Source organism: Physcomitrium patens, chromosome 8 (genome assembly GCF_059467195.1).
Source record: "Physcomitrium patens ecotype Gransden chromosome 8, ASM5946719v1, whole genome shotgun sequence".
Taxonomy (NCBI): domain Eukaryota; kingdom Viridiplantae; phylum Streptophyta; class Bryopsida; order Funariales; family Funariaceae; genus Physcomitrium; species Physcomitrium patens.
The window spans coordinates 8,113,859-8,140,927 of NC_143417.1; the positions used below are offsets into that span (position 1 = coordinate 8,113,859).

The following is a 27,069-nucleotide window of genomic DNA, read 5'->3' on the forward strand; positions in this document are numbered from 1 at the left end:
AAACTTAGTGATAAATGCCTCCTTTAACTCACTCTAGCTAGTTTGCATAGCTTCAATCTACCTTTTGTACCACCTCCTCGTAGATTGTTCTAAATAATCAGAGAATAGTAACAACCACAAAGCCTCATCTCTATCCTGATTTGCTATACAAGCATGTTTGAATTTACGTAATTATGTTTGAGAGTCTTTACGATCTTCTCTATAATAGTCTTGTATGGCTACTATTGTATCAGACTTTTTATCCATTGATCTTCTACTTTTCACAACACCTTCTATCAACTTTTTAACCAACTCTTTTACTAATTCTTTGGTTGTCGTCTAACATTTTCTTCCATAATTTTGATACATTCACCTATCTAAGCATGGTTAACTCTACTTATGTAATTAATCCATAATAAATAACTTTGCTAATCAATCGATGTCATACTTTGTGTTGTCTTGTTTAACAATGCATCGAGCACCTATATGTAGAAGGTGAGGTTGTATTTCACAATTATTCAAGAAATTCTAATAGGTTTTACCTATATGAGAAGAATATAATCTAATTTTTAATTCAAAAGTACTAAAAAAAACTCTTCTTGGAAGCCTTAATCATACATAAATCCCAATTATCTTGTTACTTTTATATTTAAGTAATTTAGATTTTTCTTATAAGTCTCAATCCTAATCAGTGAGTTTTAACAAGTTGTAATATCTAATCTGACCATCCACTTGATTTGAAATTTTGCATGAAATTGTAAATATAAGTCTTCTATTTGCACAAGAATTTTTAGTCCAATCCAACTTATAGATTGTGAGAAAATTTCCAAAAATTGCATTGATGTCACCTGGCTACCAACTTCAAAGGTGAAGCAAAAATCCGAGTAGTGTTGCTCCTTCTCCAATTATTAACTTTGATTCAAAATTGGTGTGCAGCTTGATCTTCAAGTCCTTCAACACCATGCCAAATTTCATTTTGATCCAACTAGTAGATCTTTAGATATCACAAAAACCCTACCCAACCCCAAACTGTCAACTTCAGAAACCCTCTTGTGCTAAAAATTAGATATCTCTAAAGCACACCATAAGATTATTACAAAATTTTTTATTTAATTAGTACACCTAATAATCCAAATAATACCAAATTTTGAATTATAGATGCTATACTAATTGTACAAACTAGCCAAAATTGCTAATCATAATTATATTATATAAAACCCAAATCACCAATACAAATCCTAACTTTGAACAAAACTTTTTCAGTCTTCAATAACCATAAAAAAAATCCTTATGCTTCTAAAAATAGCTTCAAGCTAGCTCTCAAATCTTGACCTTTGATCTTTGAATGAATCCCTAATTTTTCCTATGCAATCATTTTAGTGACTAGAGGTCTGATTATGATCCTGTCTCACAAACGGTCAACCCTCGGGTATCCATCTAATCTATCCTAAGGTTTTTTTAGCTCAATCCTATCTTCAACTTGATCCTAATATCAACCATATCAATCATTTATCTCTCCTACCTTGATTTTAATAATTTATGATCTTTTTAAGGCAATAAAAGAATTTCTATATCCTAAAAGATAAAAATATTAACTAACTTTTATCTACTTGCTATTAAGACAAGAAAATAGGCTAAGAGGCTTTTATAAAAGTCTTATTAAAATATTTTAAATTCTTATTGAACTAATATAATAGAGTATTAATTAAAAAAATATTTTTATTCATATTTTCATCATATAATTATATTACAACACAACATCGGGTAATTAGTTCTTATTTTTGGAGACATGATTTATTGTAATAGCTTTAAATTTTCTTTTCAACTCTAAGATTCATTAATGTAAGGATTGTAAGCCTTTAAATTTGACTTATCAATGTCCTTTTACTTTTTTATAAACTAATTTAGAATCACTATACATTGTTAAACTTCCAATTCCAATGTGATGAATCATTTCTAATTCCTTTGCTAAGGCAATATACTTAGCTTGATTGCAAGTTTTGTTTTCCTCCAACATCTATTGTATCAAGTATCTTTTACTCCCAAGGCCTTAAATTGCTATTTCTATTGTTAAATTCTTTTTGCTACTATTAAAACTATGAAATTGTAAGCTCTACATTTTACTATTGCTATTTCGCCCATTGGTGAAGTATAAAAAAGCTTGACCTCATAGTATTGTGATTGTTTTGCTATTATAATTTAACAAATGCTCTAGAAGATATTATCAAGCTTTCTTTCATATTCTTACACAAGTCATTAGCTAATTCTTCTAACTTTTTAAATTCTCTTTAATTTTCCAAAGTCCATAGATCTGTCTTGACTTCTTTGAACAAATGAAAGAAAATGCAATCACAATTTTCAATCTTTTTTTTGAACAAAAATAATTATGATTTTAAAGCTATAAAACTTTATATAGTAGATTTTATTATCTTAGCATCAAAGTAAGGACCTTCTCTCATCTTTCACTATTGCTTATAAATCAATGACATACTTTCTTCATGATCTATTTTTCTCTAGAAAAATTTAGATCTTGGCAATGGAACCAAAGATGTAAGAACAAAAAAGATTTGAGTCCATTGATCTTGCATAACTTCGTATAGCCTTATACGGTTTATTTTTAACAAGACTTAATACCTTGAGAATATTTCAATATAGAATATTCTAATACTATCATGTCAGCATGTACCATCTTTTAATTACAAATGCTCATATATATACATCTAGTATAAAAAGATGATAAGTCTAATCATACTGAAATATATCGACCACATTGTTTTTCCAACTCTCAATGCCCATAACTTCCTGCATTCCTTTTTTTATACTTTATTCATGGTAGCTATACTAGTCACTAATTTTCTATTTAGTCAATGGTCTTACAAAAAACCACATCAGGCAAAGCTGATTAAATTAGTTGGTTGGAACTTCAAGGACATATCTTCAAATCTAATTTACTTAAATTAGATCAGATGCTAATAATATTACCTAACCAAAATGGACTCGTGAAAAATAAATTACCTTAATGTAGCTTCAACAATCAATGCTTTCTATTATAAGATGATAAGAAATGAAAAACATCATAAGAATATCATGCATTTTCTAAGCAAAATAATATCACAAAAAAAATATAAAGAAGGAATTAGAATATTAATATACATTATAGATAATAAATTAGAAAGAATCATTGTAGAAGCTTGACTACAACACGCATAATATTACCTACAAAATAATAAAAAAAAGATGACATTGCCAAAATCCAAAATCCAACAATACCAAAGCCTCATACCAAGATTTCAACTATCAATTGAACAAAGAAGTTGTAACTAGTCTATACCACTAAAAATCCATAGAAGACAACAATATAAAAATAATATTAAGAATAATTAGTATCACAATAATTCAATCACTATGGTTAAAATAATGCCATTATTTATTTAAAAAAATATATAAACTCCATAAAAAAATTGGCTACAATCTTAGATCACTGCAATGCAATTTAGTTCGAGCCATAGAATATACTTATAGGAAAATAAGAAGAATCAAAATATAAGATACAAAGATCAAAGTTGTCCTATGTTAAAATATAGAATAACTATATTCTTTGCAAGAAGGTAGAATTAGCAAGCATCACTATCACATACTCCACTTTGCTAGAACCAAGAAAAAATAATCAACTAGGTCCAAAAATATGTTGACAACTACAACAACATCATACTTCAATATCCACCATAGCCTTTGCAAAAAACAAACAAAAAAAAATATTACAATCTTCTCTAGACCTTGTTAGCTATATCAAGAAAGAGGAGCAAAAATATATAGCCATAGTATCTAATTTTATTTTTGTAGCTCTCAAATCCAAAAAAATAAATAGCAAAAGAGAGATTGAGCTCAAGGTCCATTAAACTTTGTGAGGGTAAATTTTTCCTTCAACTCAACTTATAAGATGGCTTTAATTAAGAATTGCTTGTAATTAATTGTATAAAATGAAAGATGCAATAAAAATAAATAAATAAATAAATAACACAAAATAAGTTAAATATGTACAATCAAGTAATAGTATAAAATAAAAATAGTATATAGTTTGTTTACTAAGTTTTTACCTAATATAGGTAAAAATAAATATTAAAAAATATATTTTTATATAGTCAATTTTATTCTCTTTTTAATAATATAAAAAATATATAAATTAAATTTACTATGAATAAGTTATAAAGATTAAAAAAAAATAAATAAATAAATAAATAAAAATATTTTATGTCAAAAGTAATTTGGTTATAGATCAAGGTTTTGAGCCTCACCAAGGCTCACTTGTAGTATATATAGGTTGCCTAAAGAGGCATCAAGGCCTTAGTCTTGTTGTCCTATCTACAACCAAGGTGCTACAATCCCTATGGAACTTGTGCACCTTCCCTCTTATAAGGACTGGACTAGTTGTTGGTCCTCATATTTTCTATTAGTAAAATTAATATTTTTAAATTTTTGACTTCACCATGGTGTTTAAAAATATCCTATTATTTTAGGAATATTTTATGATCTTAAAATATTATTCCATTTCTTTATAGTGGCTCCCAAGGTGGTAGAACTCAAGTTTATTAAGGTCTTGAAATCTTCTCAAAAAATTTCTAAAATATTCTAAATAAATTATAAATAATTTTTTTTTTAATATTTTTATAATACTAATATATATTTAAGGCTATATTTTCATATCTTGGTGATTTTTTATAGTAATAAAATTAATTTAAATCTACTAAAAATCCTATTTTTTATATAAATAAATAAATAAACAAAAGGTTATTTTTCATGCTTCTTTTTGCTACTAATTAATAATTAATAAGATTTTTTTAAGTAATATATATAAATATGAGGCCAAGATAGATATTGATCTCAATCACTAACCATTAATATTCAATAGTAAGTAAAAATACCAAACCAACTAAGATAATTGCCTTTAAGACTTACTAGGATTCTATTTTTGTAATTTTTCTTCTAATAAGACTTTTTTAACTTATAAATACTTCTAAATTCTAATAAATACTTAAATAGTCTAAAGAATATCTAATCTTAATATTTTTATAATTAAATGATTTAAAATTATATTTTTAATTAATCCAACAATTAAGATCTATTAGTGGAACTCATATACATATTGTTTTTTGATGGCAAGAGGAGACATATTTAATAAAGAAAGAAGGAAGAAGAAGGAGAGAGTTCCTTAGAAGAAGGAAAGTCTATGAGTTGGATTTCCAAAGAGCTAGTATGAGAGCAATAAGTGGCATCAAGTGTGGCTTTTATGAGCCATTCTACCTTGCAATTGAAGACCGTCTTGTATTTTTTCTGGCCAAGGTGCCATGGATCTACAACATCCATTCCTTAGTTAGTCCTATTGGCACCAATGGATAAAGATGCCCTAAGTACCTTACTAACTTATAATCTTGCTCTAGTTTTTGTAATAGCCTCCAAAGTCAATAAAATATTTTTTTTAATTTTTTAAAATAATATTTTTTTTTATTATTTCAAAATAGTCTTCTAACAATTTTAAAACTCTCTTATTTATTTAAAGCTAATTTATTTTAATATTTAAATAATTAATAGGAATATAAATTTATTTTATTTATTTTATAATCCTATTCTTTTATATAAATTATTAAAAAAAATTATGGTTCTCTTTTATATACTTTTATATTAAAACTTTATTTATTTTTATAGTATGATACTTCTTTTAGTCAAAAATATTAGATTTTTTTTATTTTTTCTAAATTAATTAATAAAATACATAAATAAAATTTATAATATCCAATATCTTTGGATTCTTTGACTTATATAATATACAAAAGGAATACTTATTTTTTTTTCAAATTCATCAATATAACATATAATAAATCATTTATAATTAATTCTATGTTTACTATTAATATTTTTCTAATTTTATGTATCTAAAATTATATATTTTTTTTAAATCTTTATTTTGCTAGAAGAACTTCAAATAGAGTTTAAATGGAATTAATGAAAATTAAATATATCACAACTTTAAATATTATCGAATTATTCAATTTTTTTAGAATTTTTTTTATTATTTTTATTATTAGAATTGTGGAAAATATCATGTGAAAAATATACATAATTTATTTTTTGTTAAGTTTTCTACTTAAAATTCAAAAATAATAATAAAAATAACTTTTTAATTTTTTTAATAATCAGTACTATTATAAAAAGTAGAATTATCAATGTTAGAATATCAAATAACTATTATCAATAAATGATTTTAATTTTTTAAAGAAAAATTAGAATAAAAAAAATTAAAATTATTTTAAAATAAAAAGATTGATGTAATGTTTATCTTAGATATTATAATTTAATATTTTTATAATTTTTTAAGTTTAAAAAATAAAAAGAAGATAAATTTAAAATTTATAAATTTATTAAATGTAATAAAATAATTTAAAATATTCATACTAGCATTGCTAAATTTCTATATTCTTTTTGTGATATTTTTAGAATTTTTTTGACATATTTATTTTAAAAAATAAAAATAATAAAAATTTGTAATTTTGAGTCTGCAAAATAAAATATTTTAAGATGAAAATATACCAAATAAACTAAGTTAAATTTTTATTTGCTAAATTAAATTTATTAAATTATTCTAAATTTAAAAGATAAAAAAATCTATAAAAAATATTTAGTAGATTAAAATTTATTTAAATAATAATTTTAATATTAATAATTGTATAAATTTTTCTAAAGATAAAATTGGCCAAAATCTACAAATTTAAAAAATATATTAATTTTTAAAATATAAAAAATTAGTTATACATTTCAATTTTTATTATAAAAATATGCTATAAATAAATATTGTAAATATTAGAGTTTAAATATGATGGTAGAAGATATTTACTCTAATTATTTAAAAAATTCTATATAATCATAAATTATTAATTAAAAAATTATATTAAATAAATTTATATTAAATAAATTTTATAATCTCAAAATTACAAATTTTTATTATTTTTATTTTTGTTATCTTTATTATTTAAGGAAATAAATTAATAATTTTTTTTTTAAATAGCAAAAATAAATATAAATTTGATTCATCTCTCAATTATATAAATATAAAACATTAAATTCAAATTTATATTTATATTTATGATATTGAGCATAAAATAAGTTGTAATATTAATAAATTCTTTTACCAATGCATATATGTGTTGTAAAATACAAAAATAAAAATAAAGATACTTGCTTTGTATAATGTGTATGATATTGGCATTTTAACAATAAAAAAGTAATAATAAATAAAATTTTGGTGGATTAGAATGTATTGGTGTGACAAGACCGAGGTCTCAAGAAGAAGAAAATGCTTGCGGAATGTACAGAAAATAAATTGAAAGAGGTAGTATCTTAAATTTCCTAGGCCCAACCTTTGTCCACTTTGTCTTAAATCTCTAATTGTGAGAATATTGAGAACCTGTGATCTATAGATTAAGCTCCACAATCAATTCTTGCTTTCCACTGAATTCAAAACCTCCATCGCGCATTGATAATCCTTAAATACGATTCATCCAATGCAGTGACAAACTCCTTTAGGATCACATCACATAGTTTCTACACCAGCATCAACGAAGATCTGTGCAAAGTCCCCACCTTTTCAATTAAAAGGTGTGATGAGACATGAGAAGGAGCATCAACGGCCTGCAGTGAAACGGGAGCAAGCTGCAATACCTGGAATCAATGCTCAAGAAATCCCGGACATTAACTGATGTTTCCAAATACTTATGCACTTCATTCACACATTCTCCCTAGTTTGCCTCTGTTCTGCCAAGTTTACTGTACATCTATACAGTTTTTTTTTTGTGATTAGTGCGGCAAGCATTGTGCCAATCGGATCGCATAAGCCCATACCAAAGATTTCTGATTCCAAGTTCGACGTCGACAAACGAGCAAACAAGGTGTGCAAAGAAGAATGCTCACGAGGTGTTATTGTGCACATTAATTCCAGTTAGATCTTGTGCATGTGAAGCTCATATGAAGGTAGTGACTTGCGTTGTGACTAATCTGATGATTTCCAAAGGCTTTGTACTAACCAATTTTTTAGAGAAGTTTCTTTACAGATTTTTAGTCGTTTCGTGATGCGAAGGTCTTGTTGAAATCAGATAATTGCTAAATATGTAGTAAAATCTACAATAGATAATTGAATCAGTGCAAAGCACTGTATGGTTATATACACCATATATTTTTATAGTTATATGACTAGGGGTTATTTTAAGTCAAATACGTGTCTCATCTTAAGTATGGTTTTTAATAAAAAAGTTTATCTGTTTTTTCTTATTTTTTCGAATTGTTCAATGATACTTAGAAGATTTGATTGAGTATTAATAGAGTATGTGAGATTAATTCTTCTTGATAACAAGGGTAATCATCACCACAATATGCAATAAAAATAAACTTTAATAGATTTTTTAAAATTATAATCTTAAAATTGTATAATATTATTATTATTTTTTAAATCTCATAACAATTCCAAAAAGAATAATTATTTTATTTATCATATTAAGAATTAGATATGAATACAATAATTTTTTAATAAAGACAAAAAATAAAAATAAAAGAATTACATAATCAATAGCATATAATTTTAAGCAAAAAATCCATTACTTACACTTATAATTTAGTTTTTATTCTTAAAAAATATTGAAAAAAAAAATCATTTTACTTTTTCAACTAAAAGATTGATTAATTGAATTAAACTTCTTTTATAAAAAGATAATATTTAAATTGATTATTTTACAAAATTATACCAAATATCTTTTAAAGATGTTTTTCAATAAATATAAACACATCTACCAAAAATACTAAAATACAATATAAAAATTATTATTAAAAATAAAAAATCAAGCGTGAATATAACAATAATATCTTAAGAATTTATTTTATTTATTATAAAAATAAATTATTATATATACCTATAAATAAAAATAAAAATATAATATAATAGTAACATATCATATATACTATATGAAAATATAACTTGAGAAGAAAAGAGAAGAAAGAAATATCTTTACAACATTCAAAAAACTTGAATGAAATAGATATTGTTTTTTCAAAATAAGTAAGTCAATTTTTTTAAAGTTTTACATTTTAATAGTTTTAAAATTTTAAAGAAAAAACTAAAAAATTTATTATATATATATATACACAAAAAATATTAATAAATAAAAATAAATAATATTCTATTTTTAAAAATATATTTTTTGATTTATATATAAGATAATTTTATTATAGAAAAAATGAAAGTAAAAATAAACATGAACTTTTGGTGCCATCTATTAAGGACATGAATTAGAACGAAAGTTTGACAACAAAACATATTCTTGAATCAATATAAATAAATAAATAAAATAGAAAAATAAAAAATAGACATAAGATAAGATGAAATCAAGATGGCTATTACTAATTACAAAGAATGTTGAGAGGTTTGAACAAAGAGTGGAATATAGGAATGATGCTGATAAGATTGAATATGGCTTTGATCTTATCTCTATATATACTAGCTAATAAGAAGATCTTATAGAAGCTTTCTATAGATTGCAAGGCTTGTAGCCTAAACATCAAATTGTGGGTTGTTTTAAATGCAACTTTTCAAAAGTAAAAGATTTATAAGACAAGTCTTAATAGATACATCTATATATCTATACAAGTTTAAATATCAAATCTGCATATAAGAAACTTATTCAAAGTTTCTTGAAGAAGATATTATCTATTTAATAGGTTTCTATCTACTTCTCCTTATTTCTACATACTTCTATTTGTTTTAAAAAATATAGGCTTTTTTTACACTATCAATATTGACATTAGTATTACTATTATTAATAATCAAATTTTACAAGTAAGAATCATGACTTTAAATAAAAATATAGATATAAGAATACTTATAAAGAGTTTTTTAGAAACAATTACAACAAGAATGATCATAACCATGGCAACAATAGTATTGTTTTAGTCAAGATTCTTAAAAGAATATAGATTAAAACTAGCTTACTAATAATGTATTTACTTTCATTTCTTTTTTTACCACACCTCAATTTTGATTTTAGTACTTTTATATTATATTAATTTTATTATTATTAATAAAAAGGATTTAAAATTAAAATAATTCTTAATTTTCAAATATTTTTGTGGATATGATATAGATGCACTAAACAAGCCAAATAGTCACTATATATAAGTAATATGGGAAGAATATATCTTCAACCAATTATATTATATTGCAATAAGATGAAAACACTTTTAATTAGAATTACTTGTTTAAGTATCTTTTAAACAAGAACATGAATCATCTTTTTTTTAATACTTATTTTTATTTAAAAAACTATAATTATAGTTTTTTAATTTTAAAAGAAATATGAATTTTATTTAAGGATTAAAGGGCATATAAAGTGGCTAAATATTATTAGCACAATGATGCTAGCTAAATTTTTGAAGCCAAAACTTAAGTAAAAAAAACTTTGTTAATTAGTATATATTTGCAACCAAATTTATATTTAAAATCATATTTAAAAATTAATAAATAGATGAATAAAATTCATGTTTTGTTTAATAATAAGTCTTATTCGGAACAAATAAGAAGAATGAATAGAGCTTCTTTTAATGAAAGTTGTAACACTAACAATAATATTAAAAAAGAAGAAAAAAAAATCAAATTTATAATCTAAAGAGTCTTATAGCTTTTAATGTTGATTCTTTTAAATGCTCCATCATATTATAAAGAAGTTAACTTGATCTTGTCTATAGATTTTTACATTCAAACTAGTTCATATAGTAATGCAAAGTTTATAATGCATCTTGGATCTATGGCTTTAGCATTATTTTTTATATTGAAGATGGATATAAAAATTTGACCATGCATATGAAGTGACCAAGCCTTTTTAATTAATTTGGTAAATCCACATGTGTCAATAATTAGCTTGATATATAAATATTTGAAAATAAAATTATATTTTATATAAATATTAGGCCTTCAAATATATATACTAAAAATTTTACAAGATCAATTTTTAAAATAAAGTTAAATAAAATTTAATAAAACAAAATTGAACTAAAATAAATAAAAAATAAAATATTGAATCCAAAAAAAAAATGTTTTCTTATCGACTAATAAGAGCTAAATTAAGTTTTTATTTTGTGATCGAATTTGAATCCTTTCAAGTTAAAAAAGAACCAATTAATGTAAATTACAAATGTCAATTATTAAGTAAAATAAGGAAATATTTGTTTATATTTCTATTGCAAATTAATCTCATTATACATATTATTAAAAATATTTATTTATTTAGATATTTCAACTCCATATTAATAATTTCATGTTTCCAAGAAAATTGAGTCTATTTAGTAACTACAAACTAACATTATACAAAATAGACTTAATAAGTCAAAGAATTAATAAACCATAAAAAACTATGTCACAACACTAATATCCTTACAATCTTTGATTATGTAAAAAAATATCCACGTGCCTTCAGAATGTCCACCAAATTCACCAAAAAGTCAACTATCCAACTTCTTGACTTCAAAACTGTTGAGATCATTAAATATAGCCGATGCTCTCCATAATATTTACTGTAGTCTATAATAATTACTGTAGCTACAGTATTTAGAGTCTAGTCGAGAAGTACTATTCATCCTCTTATCTTCTCTCTTCTTGTGTATGAGACACAATCAGATCAATAGATTTTGTGTGTATGAAGCTCTCTCTCGTTAGAAACCCTTGTGTGTGTATGACTTACTAATACTCGTGTGTGTGTATGACTTACTATTACTCTTGTGTCTTTCTAAACATTCTCAACACGTTATCAGCACGATTCTCTTCTACACAATATCACAATTTTTTTTTTGCTCTAGTCTTTGACTCTTCAAACTTGTTACTACCCTTGCTTAGTGTTTGGATCAGGATCTTGTTCTTCTTGCTGGCCCCTCACACATTAGCTGCTTGTTTAGAGCTTTTGTTCCACTCTCTGCCTTGCTTGCTCTGAATACTTGATCCAGTCCAACTCCACCCTCTGCTTGCTCCCTGCTCCCTGCTGCGTCCCGAACTGCCGCTGAACAGACGCCGAATCCGCCGCTGCCACCCTGTCGCCGCTGCTGCTGCCATCGTAGCTGCCCGCCGCTGTCGCCGACCATTGCCCGCTGTTGTCTACCATTGCCCACCGTTGCTGTCTGTCGTTGCTGTCCGCCGCTTCCTGCCGCTGCCACCCTCCCGCTACATGCTGCCGCCATTTTATTGCTGTTCTGTTGCCTTAATCTACAAATCTTTCTCTTTAATATATATATATATATATAGTAGTTTTTTCAAGTTCAAGTTTATCATTTTATTTGACTTTATATTTTAAGATACGTTTTACTCAACTTTTCTATTTGATCTTGTATTTTCTTTATAAATTTATTTACAATGAGTGCTTCAACATCTTCAACTGCTTCTACTATGGTTCCTACTATTATCAGTACATCCCAATATTTTTAAGCTCTTTTATTTCCACCATTGACTATGGATGGAAATAACTATCTATTATGGGCAAAAATGGCAAAAGTAAATTTATTTGCAGAACAACTCTTGGATGCCATTATGTTTGAAGAATCTCCTATAACAAGTATTTCTATATCTCCTGCTATTTGTTGGAAAGCACTTCTTTTCCTTTGTCGTCATCTTATATCTGCATTACAATATCAATATTTGAAAATGGAAGACATTGCAGAACTTTGGAAGAATCTTAAATCTAGGTTTGATCATCAAAAGACCATTTTTCTTCCACGTGCATGTCATAATTGGACACATTTAAGTGTCTTGGATTTTCCAAATTTAAATGCTTTCAATAGTGAAATGTATAGTATTATCTAACAATTACGATTGTGTGGACAAAGCATTTCTGAAGAAGAAATGATTGAGAAAACTCTCTCTACATTTTCTCATGCATTTGCTGTGCTTACACAACAATACAGGAACATGTAATTTCAGAGACATTCTGATTTCATGTCCTATCTACTTCTTACGGAGAAGCAAAATGAGCTACTCTTGGGCAATGCGGAAGCTCGTCCTATTGGAACTACAGTTCCTGAATCTCATGCACTTATTATTTCAAAGTCTAAGAAGAAATTATATAAACATAGGAAACATGCTCATAAGTATCAGGGTAGTCATAGTCAAGACCATTTCTATCCATATGGAAAGAATAAATGTTCTACTATTAATTATAGTAGAAAACAGAAATCAGAGATGCATTCTTGCCATAAGTGTGGAATGATTGGATATTTAGCACATGCATGTCGTACTTCAAAATATTTTATTAAAATATTCCAAGAAAATAAGAAATTACGAGCTGAGGCTTGTGAAGTTCATACCATGGATGCGTCCATAGATTTAATTGGTGTTGATGATTTAGAGGCTTATATGACTGATAGAACCTCTAATGATGAATCAAATGATGCGCTCATTGATTCTGCAACAACACATACTATCTTGCAAGATAGACGATTTTTTATTGAAAAATCTTCAACTTGGCAAACTAAAAATATGATGACCATAGCTGGAGCAAATGCATTTTGTTTCTAAGAGGGCACAGCGATGGTAAAATTACCTGGGGGTTCCATCATAAAATATAAACATGCGATGTTTGCACCCTCAACACCTCGGAGTCTGATCAGCTATCGAGATGTGCGTATTAATGGTTATCACCTCACGACCGCCACTTTAAATAGAAAAGAAGTTTTGGTTCTTGCGAAGAACCATAAAGTTGTTGAAAAAGCTTTTGCTACAGAAAATGGTTTATACCAAATTACGATTCGGCCTCCCATTATATTTAATTTTGCATCATCTATCTCAGAGAGCCGTGTTTCTCTCTGGCATGGACGATTGGGACATCCAGGATCCACATTATTTAGAAAGATCATTCCATGTATAACTGGACACAATTTAAAGCCTGCAGATGTAGACTCTATGGAATTATGTCATGCATGTATGCAAGGTAAAATGATTACTCGACCTTCAATTTGGAAACTTCCACAAGAATTACCACCAATGCTTGAAAGTTTACATGGTGATATTTTTGGTCCTATTAATCCAATATGAGGACCATTTCGTTATTTTTTGGTCTTTATTGATGCATCAGGTAAACAATCATATGTTTCATTATTATCAACTCGAAACATGGTGTTTGCTAATCTTATATCTATGCTTATTCGCTTTCGGGCACATTTTCTTCATTATCCTATAAAAACATTGCGTATGGATAATGCAAAAGAATTTGCATCAAAGTCTTTTGAAGACTATTGTACTGCAACAAGAATCGAATTGACATATTATGTTCCATATGAACATGCTCAAAATGGACTTACAGAGTTATTTATAAAGCGTATACAACTTATTACGCGGCCACTCTTCCTTCACGCAAATCTACCTTCATCTATGTGGGGTCATGCAGTTTTACATGCTGCAACATTAATACGCCTCCGCCCTTCTTCTCTTGAAACTATTTCACCACATGAGCTCATTTCGGGTCGTGTTCCAAATGTATCTCACTTACGAGTATTTGGTTGCCGTGCTTGGATTCAAATACCAAAATCTCAATGGCGTACCATTAGAACTCATCGACAAGAAGGCATATATGTTGGTTTTGATTCACCAAGCATTATTCGTATTGTTGATCTATCAACTGGCACATTATTACATGCACGTTTGCAAAATTTCCGTTTTGAAGAAACTGTATTCCCATCTCTTCAAGGAGGAGTATCCAATCAATAAAGAAATAAAGTACTCATATTTGAAGCACCACAAACGTTTACAATGAACCCCGATCCTATGACATCTTTGGTAGAAACTGAAGTTGCTAAGATTTTGCATTTAAAATGGATTGCGGATGAAACACCTGATGGCTTCAATGATGCACCTAGAATTATAAGAGTTCCTATTAATGAGGCTCAGAATGCACCTGCTCAGATTGCAGTGCCATTGACTACAATACCTCAAGTTATAACAACAACAACTAAAAGAACTCGTGGACCAGATAAGCAATCACGTAAGAAGAAAGCTATAAAATTAACTAATCTTGATATTATTTCTCAAGAAATTGCCACTCATCTTGTAGGAATACCAATTCATGATGATATATCCATGCATAATGTACCTTCAATTCCTATGAAAAACAATCTTGGAACTGGAAGGAATAAAAACAAGTTGAGTAAAGAATTATCTATTCTATATTGTGCTACACATGATATTTGGGATAGACCATCCATTACGATAGATGAATCATTTGTATATATGATTATAGAAGCCCTTTCTTGCGAGGAAGATGATTCTGAACCTCAAACCATCAAAGAGGTGATGCGTCGCTCTGATTGGTCAAAATATAAAACTGCTATTGAGGAAGAGTATGCCTCTTTGCGTAAGAGGAAAGTCTTTGGTCCAATTGTAGATACTCTTACATCTCACCCTGTGGCATATAAAATGGTATTAATATGCAAGCGATATGCTCAAGGCCAAATAACCCACTATAAAGCTCGTCTTGTTGCTCAAGGATTTTTTCAATGATTTGGCATTGATTATGAATCCACATATTCTCCAGTCATGGATTCAATTACATTTCGATATATTATTGGAATGACAGTTCATGCCACCCTTGAAATGCATCTGATGGATGTAGTAACTCTATATCTATATGGTTCTCTTGATGCAAATATTTATATGAAAGTTCTACCTGGCTTAGAAACAGGAACTCCAAATCAACCCACTCCAGGAAAATATCATGGTATTAAATTATGTAAGGCCTTGTATGGTTTAAAACAATCCAGACAAATGTGGTATCAATGTCTTCGAGATTATTTAATTAAAAATAATTTTATAAGTGATCCACTAATACCTTGTTTGTTTATCAAAAGAGATAAAACTGGTTTTGTAATCATCGCTGTATATGTTGATGATCTTAACCTAGTGGGCACTACATCTACATGTGTTACAGCTACAAACCTACTTATACGTGAATTTGAGAATGCTGGAAAAAATAACTTTCTGCATTGGTCTTCAGATTATGCATCTTACAGATGGTAGCATTTTTCTCTACCAACTAACGTATATTAGACGAATTTTGCAAAGATTTAATATGAATTATGCTTATCCATTGTCCACACCAATGGTTGGACGTGGTCGTGATGGTCAAGATCCATACCGTCTATGCGAGGAGGAGGAGGAAATATTTGGAGACCAATATCCATACCTCGTAGTGGTTGGAGCACTTTTGTATTTAGCTACATCTACAAGACCAAATATTGCATTTGGAGTTAGTATTCTTGCAAGACATAGTGCACGTCCAACACTATGACATTGGAATGGCATCAAATATTTATTACGTTATTTAAAAGGTATTGAAGACTTGGGATTATATTACACAAAATCTGCAGATCCAAAATTGGTTGGATATTGTGATGCAGGATATAAATTTGATATTGCAACAGCTAAATCTCAAACAGGATATGTATTTTTAAGACATGGAGTTGCAATATCATGGAAATCAGTGAAACAAACAATAACTGCAACTTCATCCAACCATGCAGAAATTATTGCCTTACATGAAGCATCCCGAGAATGTATTTGGTTGCGATCAATTGATAAATTCATTCAAACAACCTGTGGATTTTCATATGATGATTCTCCAACTATCTTGCATGAAGATAATAGTACTTGTATTGCACAGATGCAAGTTGGTTTCATTAAAGGCGACAGGACAAAGTATATTGATCCAAAGTATTTTAGTTATACTCATGACTTGATTATTGATCAAGCACTTATAATTAAGAAAATTGAATCTACAAATAACCTTGCTGATCTCTTTACCAAAGCTCTCTCATTAAGCAATCATCGTCGACTTACTTATGGCATTGATATGCGACGACTTGCTTTTCTTGAATAAGAAAGTTAATAAGCTCTTTAAATAATTAAAGAAAATGATGTTGTACTCTTTTTCCTTCATCTATGGTTTTGTCCTTAAATAAAATAAAATTTTCCTAGATAAGGTTTTAATGAGGTAACAATTCTTGATCTTACAAGATCACAAAAAAGTATAGATCATAAATCTATATAAATTTTATATTATATAAATATTATGATGAGCGAAGAGGAGTGTTGAGATCATTAAATGTAGCCGACGCTCTCCATAATATTTACTGTAGACTACAATAATTACTGTAGCTACAGTATTTAGAGTCTAGTGGAGAAGTACTATTCATCCTCTTATCTTCTCTCTTCTTGTGTATGAGACACAACCAGATCAATAGATTTTGTGTGTGTGAAGCTCTCTCTCCTTAGAAACCCTTGTGTGTGTATGACTTACTATTACTCTTGTGTCTTTCTAAACATTCTCAACAAAAACAATCAACTGCTTCCAATCAACATAGGCGGTAGTTAGTTTACACACAAGATTAAAAAGAAACAAACCAAAGAAACTGGCAAAGTGTCACCAACTCAGTGTGGAACAGTGAACAGGAAGGGCAAGCAGAACCAAAGGCACCAGTTTTACACACACCCACAAAAGCAAGCCACCACTATGTAACAGTGGTAGAAATGTTGGAAGAATGAGCTGGAAGAAGCGTGTGAGGAACGACATTGGCATGCGATGGCAGCAGTTGTGCAGAGAGACCCACTTGAGCTTCAGGGTCACGCTTTTGCAGAGGAGGGGAAGGGAGGGGGTGGGAGGACAGGCTGCAACATTAGGGAATGATAAATGAGGCTCACATGGCCATGGAAGCTGAAGCTGCAGTAAGTTTCGAGCCCATGGGCACCATATCACGCTTTGTGCATGCCACGGAATGTTGCAGACGAGGAAGAAAGTGTGAGTGAGTTTAGTTGTATGGAGATGCTTGTTTTGTTTTAAATTTGTTTGATTTGGTTTTTTATTGTTGTTTTTGGTGCTGTTCAGGATGAGGACATGATGTGAGGATCACGGCAGTGGCGTGAGATTAGTAGTTGGGGTAGCCACCGAGCAGCGGCGTTGTGACGAGGTCGCATTGAAGGGGAGGGGAGGGGTGGGGAGGAGAGATGAGGAAGTGCAGCAGCCAGGCGTTTTCTCAGTGACCGTCCTTCAATTTTCCTTCAAATTGCTGCTTGTAATTCTTTTGAAAAGTTTGTGTACTGTTTGTTGCTTTATGGTTTTCTGGGTTTTGTCTGAAGATACGTCGTGCTTTTACGTGGACGTAATGAGGGACAAGTTGGGTAGCTTGCAGGTCAGTATTGGAACATTCGGATGGCCTTTCGACGTGTGCATGGGAGTCACCTTGACGTTGAGGTTTGAGTTTCATGGCAGCGCCATGTGAGGCCGTTCCATAGCCTGCTGGCATTGCGAGTTAGTGGATTTGGAGAGGTTAATCGTCGATGTCAGTGGTGCCGTGATCTGGATGGTGTTCGTGGGATATTGAGAAGCTGGAAGCCATATCCGAATTGAAGAGGATTTTTATTTTACACGTGAGTTTGGTGATATGGTATTTCTCGAGGATCGGGTTTCATTAGATCTCGGATACGTTCGGGGAGTTTCGTTTCCTTAAGACGGGCACAGCGTTCGAACTCAGAATTGGTTGACCAGACTTTTCTGAATACATCTCTCATGAAGGGTTATTTTGCAGTTAGATATTGAGATCTTGATTCGATATACTGGGTGCTGGAGTGTGACGGAGGATGTCAAAAATTGGCAGAGAAGTCGGGTCGAAGACGATGGGTCAGGCAGAGGAAAATCAAGTTTGGCTACTTGGCTGCAATGTGACCGCTAAACCGAAATGGATGCAGCTTCTCATTTGCGGAGGTAGCTTTTTTTCGGCTACATGATCAATGGAGTTTGTGAGGTGTGTGCCACCCTGAACCGTGCATTTTTCATCAGTAGAGCCTCCTCTCTTCTTTCCATATTCCTCTATTTCATGTTTAAAGTAAGATACAACTCTGCCTCGAACGTGCCCCATTTTGTACCATAACTAATGAATTATGTAATGTCCAGTTATTGAAAGCCAGGGCGACAAGTCTATCTGTTGATTTTTTTTTTTTTTTTTTTTTTTTTTTTTTTGTTTTTGTTTTTGTTTGTTTGTTTGTTTGTTTGTTTTTTTTTTTTTTCCTTTAAATAGAGTTGAGTGTATGCATGTCGGATGATTTGGATCATATCTTAGTGGGTCGAGGTGTCTGGATCTTGTGATTCGTGACGCACGAACTTCGAGTATCTTGCTCTCTAAAGGGGGGGAAAACTACACATGGATTCATAAGCTTTTTGGATTCCCACTGTGAGCCCTCATCCATCAAGTAGATCTTGCTTATCTTTCAGAGTACTTCAGGTTTTGAAGGGACAGCATTATCACTAATGGCTTAGAACGACAGAGGAGATTACCCCAAGAATCAATTATCCAAAAGAGTGACCGAGTTGAGAACGTTTGCAAGGGCATCTGGCATCTCCTTGTTATTTGTGATTGTACGTACTCCTTAGTAACGAAATACGGTGGGACTTAGCAGAAGCTTTTGAACAGTGCAGAAAGATCTTTATTGTCGGTAATTTGAACTTTCCAATACCAATTTTGGGTGTAGGAATATGTTTACAACCGACTTCAATTCAGGTCATTGATTTTTCCTTGCCTACTGTCTTCTATAATTGAAGTTGCAGGGAGGAGTCTTGTCAATCAGTTAGCTAATTTCTGTTTCATGTGGTTTGCTAGCTTTCATGGAATTCGTCCATCTGAATATTGTATCTATTCTACTTGAGTCATTCAATTTTTGGATCATCCACCCAGAAGTCCCTTCAATTAAGCTGGAAGCAGTTTACATGTTTTGCTCGAAGTGTTCATAGTTTGTATATGAAATCGGAAAATCTCTTACAGCATTCGGTGTGATGTGCAGCTATGGCTGGTATTTTACATTTGTTCAAAGCTTTGTCTACTTGATACTTATTTCTTCATACGGCTTCCGACCTAAGCATATTGTCAATCCCTGGAAGACCTACATAAAGCTGTCAGCTGTTTTGATGGGCTCTCAAGGGCTCACGAAGGGTTCTCTGATGTTCCTAAACTATCCTGCACAGATCTTGTTCAAATTCACGAAGGTTTTTCACTTATCATTTCATTTTGTGATGGTCGCGTTTCCGCACTCAATTAACGTAGATCCTGGGTTTGATCTTCAGAGCTGGCGTCAGACATACAAGATTCCGTTAGGTTTAATGTTGTAGTACTATGTTCGTATATTTTCTTTACCAATTCAAACTATTCTGCTTCAAACCAATGTTGTTTGGGTTTGGCTTTTGCCTCACAATGTTGGCTCTTGAAAGGGATTGTTTGGAATGGACTGAAAATTGTAACTCTCTTGGTTTGTTTCTGGTTCATTGGAATTGGCTCTGCTTGTCCATGATAAATTTACACATGTGATCCCGCTGAATGGATATCAAACAAGAGGGTGTGCAGTACCAAAGAGGGCATTACCGTTCTTGTGTTGAATGTGTCCCCCTCCAACTAATCGTTGAATGCTTTATCAGGTCTTGCCAGTGATGGTGATGGGCGCATTTGTACCTGGGTTGAAACGTCGTTACACCGTACTAGAGTACATTTCTGCGATTTTACTCGTTTTGGGGCTTGTGACTTTTACACTTCCAGATGCCCAAACCTCTCCTAACTTCAGCCTCATGGGCGTGATGATGGTTGTAGGACCACTGGTTCTGGACGCCTTTGTCGGAAACTTACAAGAAGTTATCTTCACTCTTAATCCCACCACCACTCAGACAAGACTTGAGACACCACTCTTATCTAGAAATGAATTTACTTTTTCCGCCGATTCTTCTGAGGGACGAGATTTTGAGGAGGTAATGTCTCATAATTGTGTGGCATTCATGTAAATTAAACTTTCATGTCCTAGTTTTTGGCGAAATTACAATTGTTATCTTCTCCTTCCGCTCTCATTCACGCGTTGCGTGCCACAGTTGGAGATGCTTTTCTGTTCTACTGCAGTAGGATTACCATTCCTCATCCCACCTATGCTCATCACAAGCGAATTGTTTCGTGCTTGGTCCAGCTGCTTTTAGGTCAGACAGCTTTCTTGCTGCAACTCCCAACAAATTTGAGTCTTTTTATGGCATCTTGTGAACTTAAGGGTGGGTCAAGCAGAGGTTCTATGACATTTCAGGGAAGTCTAGACTCTACTTGATTGTTTTCGTCCCCAGGGTACATTTGTCTTGTTTAAAACATTCCTTTGATCTAATAAGCGATACGGCTTGTCGAAACAAGCCAATGGGCATTTAGCGACTCTGATAGGATTTGGAACAGAGTGTATTTCAGAAATGACATGCGTGACTTCGCCTGAGAGGTCATAGGGGAACCATAAGAAACGTTAAGAGAACCTTCAAAATTACACGCTGGTCGAATGTAAAAAATTAAATAAAAATGTTAAGTACATCGCAGGAAAGTAAGTGAGTATTGACAGCAAACCTGGGGGCTTATTACTGTTGCAGAAGTCTGTATCAAGTAGCTTCAGAATCGTATGTTGCAGGGAGTCAATCAGACTAGATTGATGCTGTAATATGTACAAAAACGTTGAACGCCCTAAAACTTAGCATTAGAGCCAGGAAAAGCTAGGCTTCAAACCTGAACATATCATACATTCTCAACCTGAATAGCGGGTATGGGTTTGGCTAGACAAAACCGGCCATCGTTAGTAAGAGGAACACCTTTATCAAAGGTGGTGGTGGTGGCCTGGGGGTAATCGATGTAACCCACATACGGATCATGGGTATAGAATGTAGATCGGTCGTATTCGTTCAATTCCAGGTCGAAGTAGAAGCGCGAGGGCAAGTCTGGGTTGGCCAGAAACAAACGGCCGTAGGAGATAAGGTCGGTGTAGCCAGTGCGAATGGCCTTCATTCCTTCTTCCCGAGTGTATCCTCCGGTGCACATGAAGACTCCTTCATACTGATCACGAAATATTTTACAGTTCAGCTGGGTGTCTGAGACTCCTTGTGCATGGAACCTGGGCTCTGTCACGTGTAAGTACGCGAGGTTGAACCTCGACAAGTTGCGTGCTAAATGCACCCCAAGGGCTACTGGGTTTGAATCTGTGGCGCCGATGTGATCGATGATGGGGGATATTCGGACGCTGGTGCGTTGGGATCCAATCTCTGCCGTGATCGCAGTAACAATGTCGAAAAGGAACCGGCAGCGATTCTCTAAAGAACCCCCATATTCATCCTTTCGGTCGTTGATTCCATCCTTCAAAAACTGGTCCAGGAGGTAACCATGTGCTGCATGCAGCTCCACGCCATCGAAGCCTGCGTGGAATACAAACCCTTCTTATCAGAGAAAAAGAACATGTTACTGTGCGTAGACCAGAGAGAATCATGGATTCATGCCTTACACCAATATACTTTTTTCGTCAGTACTAACATCAAGATGTCGGTTAGGAAGGTAAGAATAAATCACAACCTGCTGCAATGGCATTTTTGGCTGCTTGTTTGAACTGCTGCAAAATGGGAGGAATTTCGTGAGTGGCTAGAGCGCGTGGCTCCGAGAATGGCACCATTTTGCCTCCGCTGAGCCTGAACAGAAACGGGGTCTGGATGCCTATGCTTGTTGGGGACACTGGCGCTGCTCCGTTGGGCTGATGATCTGCCATCACAGTTCCACATTCAGTTCTGCGGTCATTGAAGAGCGTCTTTGCAACATAGACGCTTCAATCACGTCTGAAATGGACGTGAAACAGTGCGAAAGCACCAGAGTATCCAGAACGTTGCGAAGTGCAATTTTGTTTTAGTTACAAGCATGACATTGATCGCCTTGTCCTGCTTGTTTACGTCTTCTAACGGGTTTTCAGTGCCAATTCATACATTTTTCATTCAGGTAATTGCGACTCTGGGAAGGTATACTTCAGCAAACTTAATGGCTTACTGCAGATAATTATATCCATTTTTACATAAATGAATGAATGAAGTCATTGCTAAGTGCTTTTTTGCACCCAAGATATGGTTACCAACGTGAGCGTTGGCTTCAGAGGGGTGTGAAGGGCTCACATTTGTGGGAGGCCCGACCAACGTGCCAGATCTGGCAGTAAATGTAGCAGCCCTTGACATGCACAGCGTCCACTACTTTCCTCCACGCATTCACTTGTTCTTCGGTGAAAATTCCTGGCGTGTGCGCGAAACTGCCTCACACAAACATATTCCTCTACCGTTATAATCAATCCTGGAAAGTGCACTGCTTTTGCAATAAACAGAACACAAGCGGTGGTGAACAATAGTATATTAATCCCTACGTATTCACTTGATCAGTTCAATCTTCTCCACTGATCTCTCAATTAGGAGGTACAATTACTGGTGTCTAGCACTGATGTACTGTCCCACTCCTACTTGCGGTTTAACAGTGGATGCATCATTATGAAACATGAGGCGGGAACTATACATGGTTTGTGTTGCGGCACTGTGAACCAGCTCATCACACCTCGATTAGGCCTACCAAGATCAGTGTGGCAATGACCTTCTAATGGGTATGTAAGCTCATGTCTTCTAAAAGGTATAAATAAGCCACGGTGTCGAGCGTTGATGCATGTGAAGAAGCGACGTGCATCAGAGAAACTTCCGCACAAGGAATTTAGTGAAAGATGTTTAAGGCGTATGTGTTAGACGCATTGAAGTGTATGAAAGGGGAAGGCAATTTTGTGATCGATTGACTATCTCAGGATAGTAAGCAAGCATGAGTTAGAGGGTTTGTTTAGTTGCTGTTAAGTTTCTCACCCATAGCCTTCGGGGGCAACAGCATTGGCCTCAGTAATGAGAAGTCCGCCTGGTGTGGCTCTCTGCATGTAATGCTCCACATGCGCGTCTTGTGGAACGCCACCGATCGCCCGGCATCTTGTCATCGGCGCCAACACCACCCTGCACATGCATTACACATCGCCCCTGCCACTGAGCTTCTTAACCCTCTGTCAACAATTGTGCGAAGTAACCATATTTTTGACTCGTCACAAAACCCATTTACAATTGTAGCTATTACACTGGCTGCCAAACCGAGCATACGGGTTACTTCTTGAGCAATCATGGACGTGTTATCTCAATCAGAGATGTTGTGGTTATGTCGATAACCCGAATCTTTACACACTTATGGGACAGTCGCGGCGATGCTGAAAAATGTTAGGAGTCCCATTGACCAACTTTCTGGAACTTCGAAGTATTCAAGAGCATTTTCAAAAGAAGCGTTGCAGTGGATAGTGAGCTCATACCTATGATTCAGTGTCATGCTGCCGACTTGCAACGGCCAGAAGAGCGGATTCTCATCCACGGGCTCGGAATCTGTTGTAGTAGTGGTGCACACCTTCGATGATTCGTCGTTACACATGGAAATGGCTGTATAATTCATGCTAATTTCGAACTACTTAGTTTCTGGACTGTGCTTGTCCCCTCGACGCACTGGCACCTTTATAATGTTTGTCCTGCTGAACGAATATTCATGTGCCTTTAGACACAGGTCCTCTGCGGCGAAAAAAAGGGACGGTGTAAAGGCGGCAGCTCAAATATTTATTCTTTCTCAACTAAATCCTTGAACTTAGCTCATTGGGTGGGACCGAAAAGCGATATCATGGAAAGTTTTAATGAATTAAATTTCTCGAGACGTAACTACGAATGTTTCCGGATGATCATGAAACTTTTTCTCTAGCGATGCATGAGTGACACATCAGCTAATAACAAGAATGAAATTGGACTGGTTGCTCAATGCAGTATCACTTGGGTTGAAGACGTACGATCAAAATCTTCGTGTAGGAACACTGAAGTCGGCGCCAGACGCTCGTGATTCAGATGATACTTTTCAAAAGTACGAAGTCATATGTGTTTTGAGTCCCGAGACAGTTCACTCGCTTTCTCGGTTCACACTCCAAATTGGAGGAGGGAATTGAAAGGTGAAAAGGAATCCTTACTCTGCAGTGAAAACAAGACCAACTGCAATCTCTCCTCGTTCCCACTACCTCGTCACAAATCGCTGGAAATCTGGCAAGAATTCAAATTGAAACGCTTTCAACTTCTACAAACCATTCGTCACACTTGTCTCGTCACCTCTGTCAGCGATTAAACTCATGTGCACAATCCGATTGCAGCTAGATGACTCATGCAGGGGGTGATCCGCGCCTTCTGAAAGCCTTGGGTGGACGACGGTGGGGGGCAGGAATGCTTTCTTGAGCACGGTACGTAGGCCTGTTGACCAAGAAAAAAAGCGGCTATGAATTTCGTTCGATGGCAGAAGCGCACAAAAGAGTGGAGCTAAGGCCAGGGACGTGCAGATGTAGAAAAAGGATAATGCTGCTTGACAAGGTCAGTCAGAAACTCGGCAAAAAGTGGCACTGTGGATTAGGGTGGGACTATTTTAACTGTCTGGGATTGAGGTGGCACAGTGGTACTTCGTTGGGTGGGGGTGGAGAGCTGGTGTAGGTGGGAATGCTGGCAGCGTTAACCACGTACAGGAACACGCTCAGCATTCCAACTATCTCCGGTGGGGTACAATCTAGCAAAAGAAAAATCCCAGAATCGGACAAAAGAGCGTTTGTGACTTGGCATGAGAGCGTACATGAGCCCCAGACTGTCTATGAAATGTTTTCAGCTAAGCAGGGATAATATTATCGCAGCGTTACATCTGAGGCAACAACTCGCAATGGCAACATGGCATCGTGGAACCGCGCTCTTATATAGGTGAGAATCGGAGAGGATAATGTCCGTTCAACGTGGGTGATGGCAGCACCCTCCGTCACGATGATCTCATGCTCTCCCCCAACAGAAAATCCGTGACCCACCTCTGCTCTCTTGCACCGCCGGTTTTGGCTTCCACCATTTCTACTATTTTACCATCATCTTCTCCTCCTTTCCGTAGATCGGCGCCGTCAATCGCTTTACAAGCTGTGAGTTGGATTCCACGCAGGCCTCCTTCATCTGTTGCTCAAGCCTGTCTTTGACGACTCCCTGCACTTAATCTTCTTACCACGCATGCTGATTTGTTGTTCTCTAGCCGAAATCCGAACCGCTTCTCAGCGACGACTAGCGTCGACATATTTGGAGAGTTAGAATTCATGTACTGAACAGACTTTTGGCATGCCCCATGATGGCGGAGCAGTCGAAACGGACTGGACAGGCAAACCCCTATAACCTTGAAAAGAGGCTTCGCAGAAATTAGGATTTCGGGCATTGGAGGTTGCCTTAGCACCCTCTCTAATACTTTCTTTGTCTATCTCTTATCTTAACTCAACATAGCTATGTTTGTTCCCATATTTGTGCTCAAGCTTATAACTTGCATCTAATTTTTATTTTATCAAACATGAAATATGAAAATTATAATAAAATAAAATAAATAAAATAAAATACACATTTGAATATTATTGCCATTGAAAATATCATCCATCAAGTGTGAGTGAAAGCCAATATACTTCATTTTTCAAAAAAGTATTTGTAAGCCCTTAAGACTAATGATTGAATGTTTTAAGAGAGTTTGATAAACTTTGGTCCTTAAAATGGGATTGTGGAGATGCATGTAATCATCTTCAAAATATAATATGTCAGGCTAAGATTTCATATGGTCGTATGAAAGGTGGTAGATGTTCTAATAAGACTAAAGCTCATACTATCTATTGTGGTAAGTATTTTTCATATGATCCTAATCTTATAAAGTCTAATGGTAATTATAAGAAATCTAAGATTTATAAACATTCTTCTTGGATTAGCACTTGTAGGCGTAAAGCTAAAGAATGTTCTAATTATTTTAATGAGCATATTACTTATATAATTATAGATGGGGTGAAGAAAAAAATATCAAAGAAAGGAGAAGGAAATTTTATATTCTTAGATGAGAAGACTATTATAACAATACATATTATAGACCTAATTCTGCCTTTGGAAAGAAGGTGCCTTCAAATGAAGTAACACAATCTCTTCCTAAGGAAAAAAACAATTTTTAAATTCTCATAATAATAATCATAGTATGCATAGACTAATTATGAACACAAATTGTTCATATTTACCTAATGAATGTAAACTTATTGGTAGACAAATAGCATTTAATATGAGACAAAGTAAATCT

General features: G+C 33.1%; 2 protein-coding genes and 1 long non-coding RNA gene across 4 annotated transcripts; 2 read left to right on the forward strand and 1 right to left on the reverse strand.

Annotated features, from left to right (window-relative positions):
• Positions 1-18,705: 18,705 nt before the first annotated feature.
• Positions 18,706-19,520, forward strand: LOC149988449 (uncharacterized). Of its 2 annotated transcripts, none has more exons than XR_016504449.1 (2): positions 18,706-18,846; positions 19,314-19,520. It is a non-coding gene; the product is annotated as an uncharacterized LOC149988449 (long non-coding RNA). The 2 variants fall into 2 exon arrangements; XR_016504448.1 differs by having other exon boundaries at positions 18,707-18,846; positions 19,324-19,520.
• Positions 19,521-19,573: 53 nt separating this feature from the next.
• On the forward strand, positions 19,574-21,278 carry LOC112285306 (UDP-galactose/UDP-glucose transporter 4; the record flags this gene model as incomplete). The annotated part of the gene is made up of 4 exons (XM_090252777.1): positions 19,574-19,599; positions 19,880-20,081; positions 20,508-20,831; positions 20,949-21,278. Coding segments are annotated over 4 exons (654 nt in total), but the record flags the coding sequence as incomplete, so codon positions are not given.
• Positions 21,279-21,361: 83 nt separating this feature from the next.
• Positions 21,362-24,891, reverse strand: LOC112285305 (12-oxophytodienoate reductase 7). The gene is made up of 6 exons (XM_024525994.3): positions 24,752-24,891; positions 24,233-24,482; positions 23,748-23,888; positions 23,028-23,158; positions 22,444-22,626; positions 21,362-22,289 (listed from the first exon to the last, which is right to left on the reverse strand). The coding sequence occupies exons 2-6, from the start codon at positions 24,367-24,369 to the stop codon at positions 21,619-21,621; spliced, it is 1,263 nt and encodes a 420-aa protein (XP_024381762.1). The 5' UTR covers positions 24,370-24,482; positions 24,752-24,891; the 3' UTR covers positions 21,362-21,618.
• Between the last annotated feature and the right edge of the window lie 2,178 nt (positions 24,892-27,069).

Excerpts from the sequence above, each read along its gene's own strand:
- LOC112285305 (XM_024525994.3), bottom strand. The coding sequence starts at position 24,369 with ATGAATTATACAGCCATTTCCATGTGTAACGACGAATCATCGAAGGTG. Across the intron at positions 23,889-24,232 it reads AGCATGACACTGAATCATAG|GGTGGTGTTGGCGCCGATGA; the intron begins GTATGAGCTCAC and ends ATGCATGTGCAG. Across the intron at positions 22,290-22,443 it reads CAAAAATGCCATTGCAGCAG|GCTTCGATGGCGTGGAGCTG; the intron begins GTTGTGATTTAT and ends TATTCCACGCAG.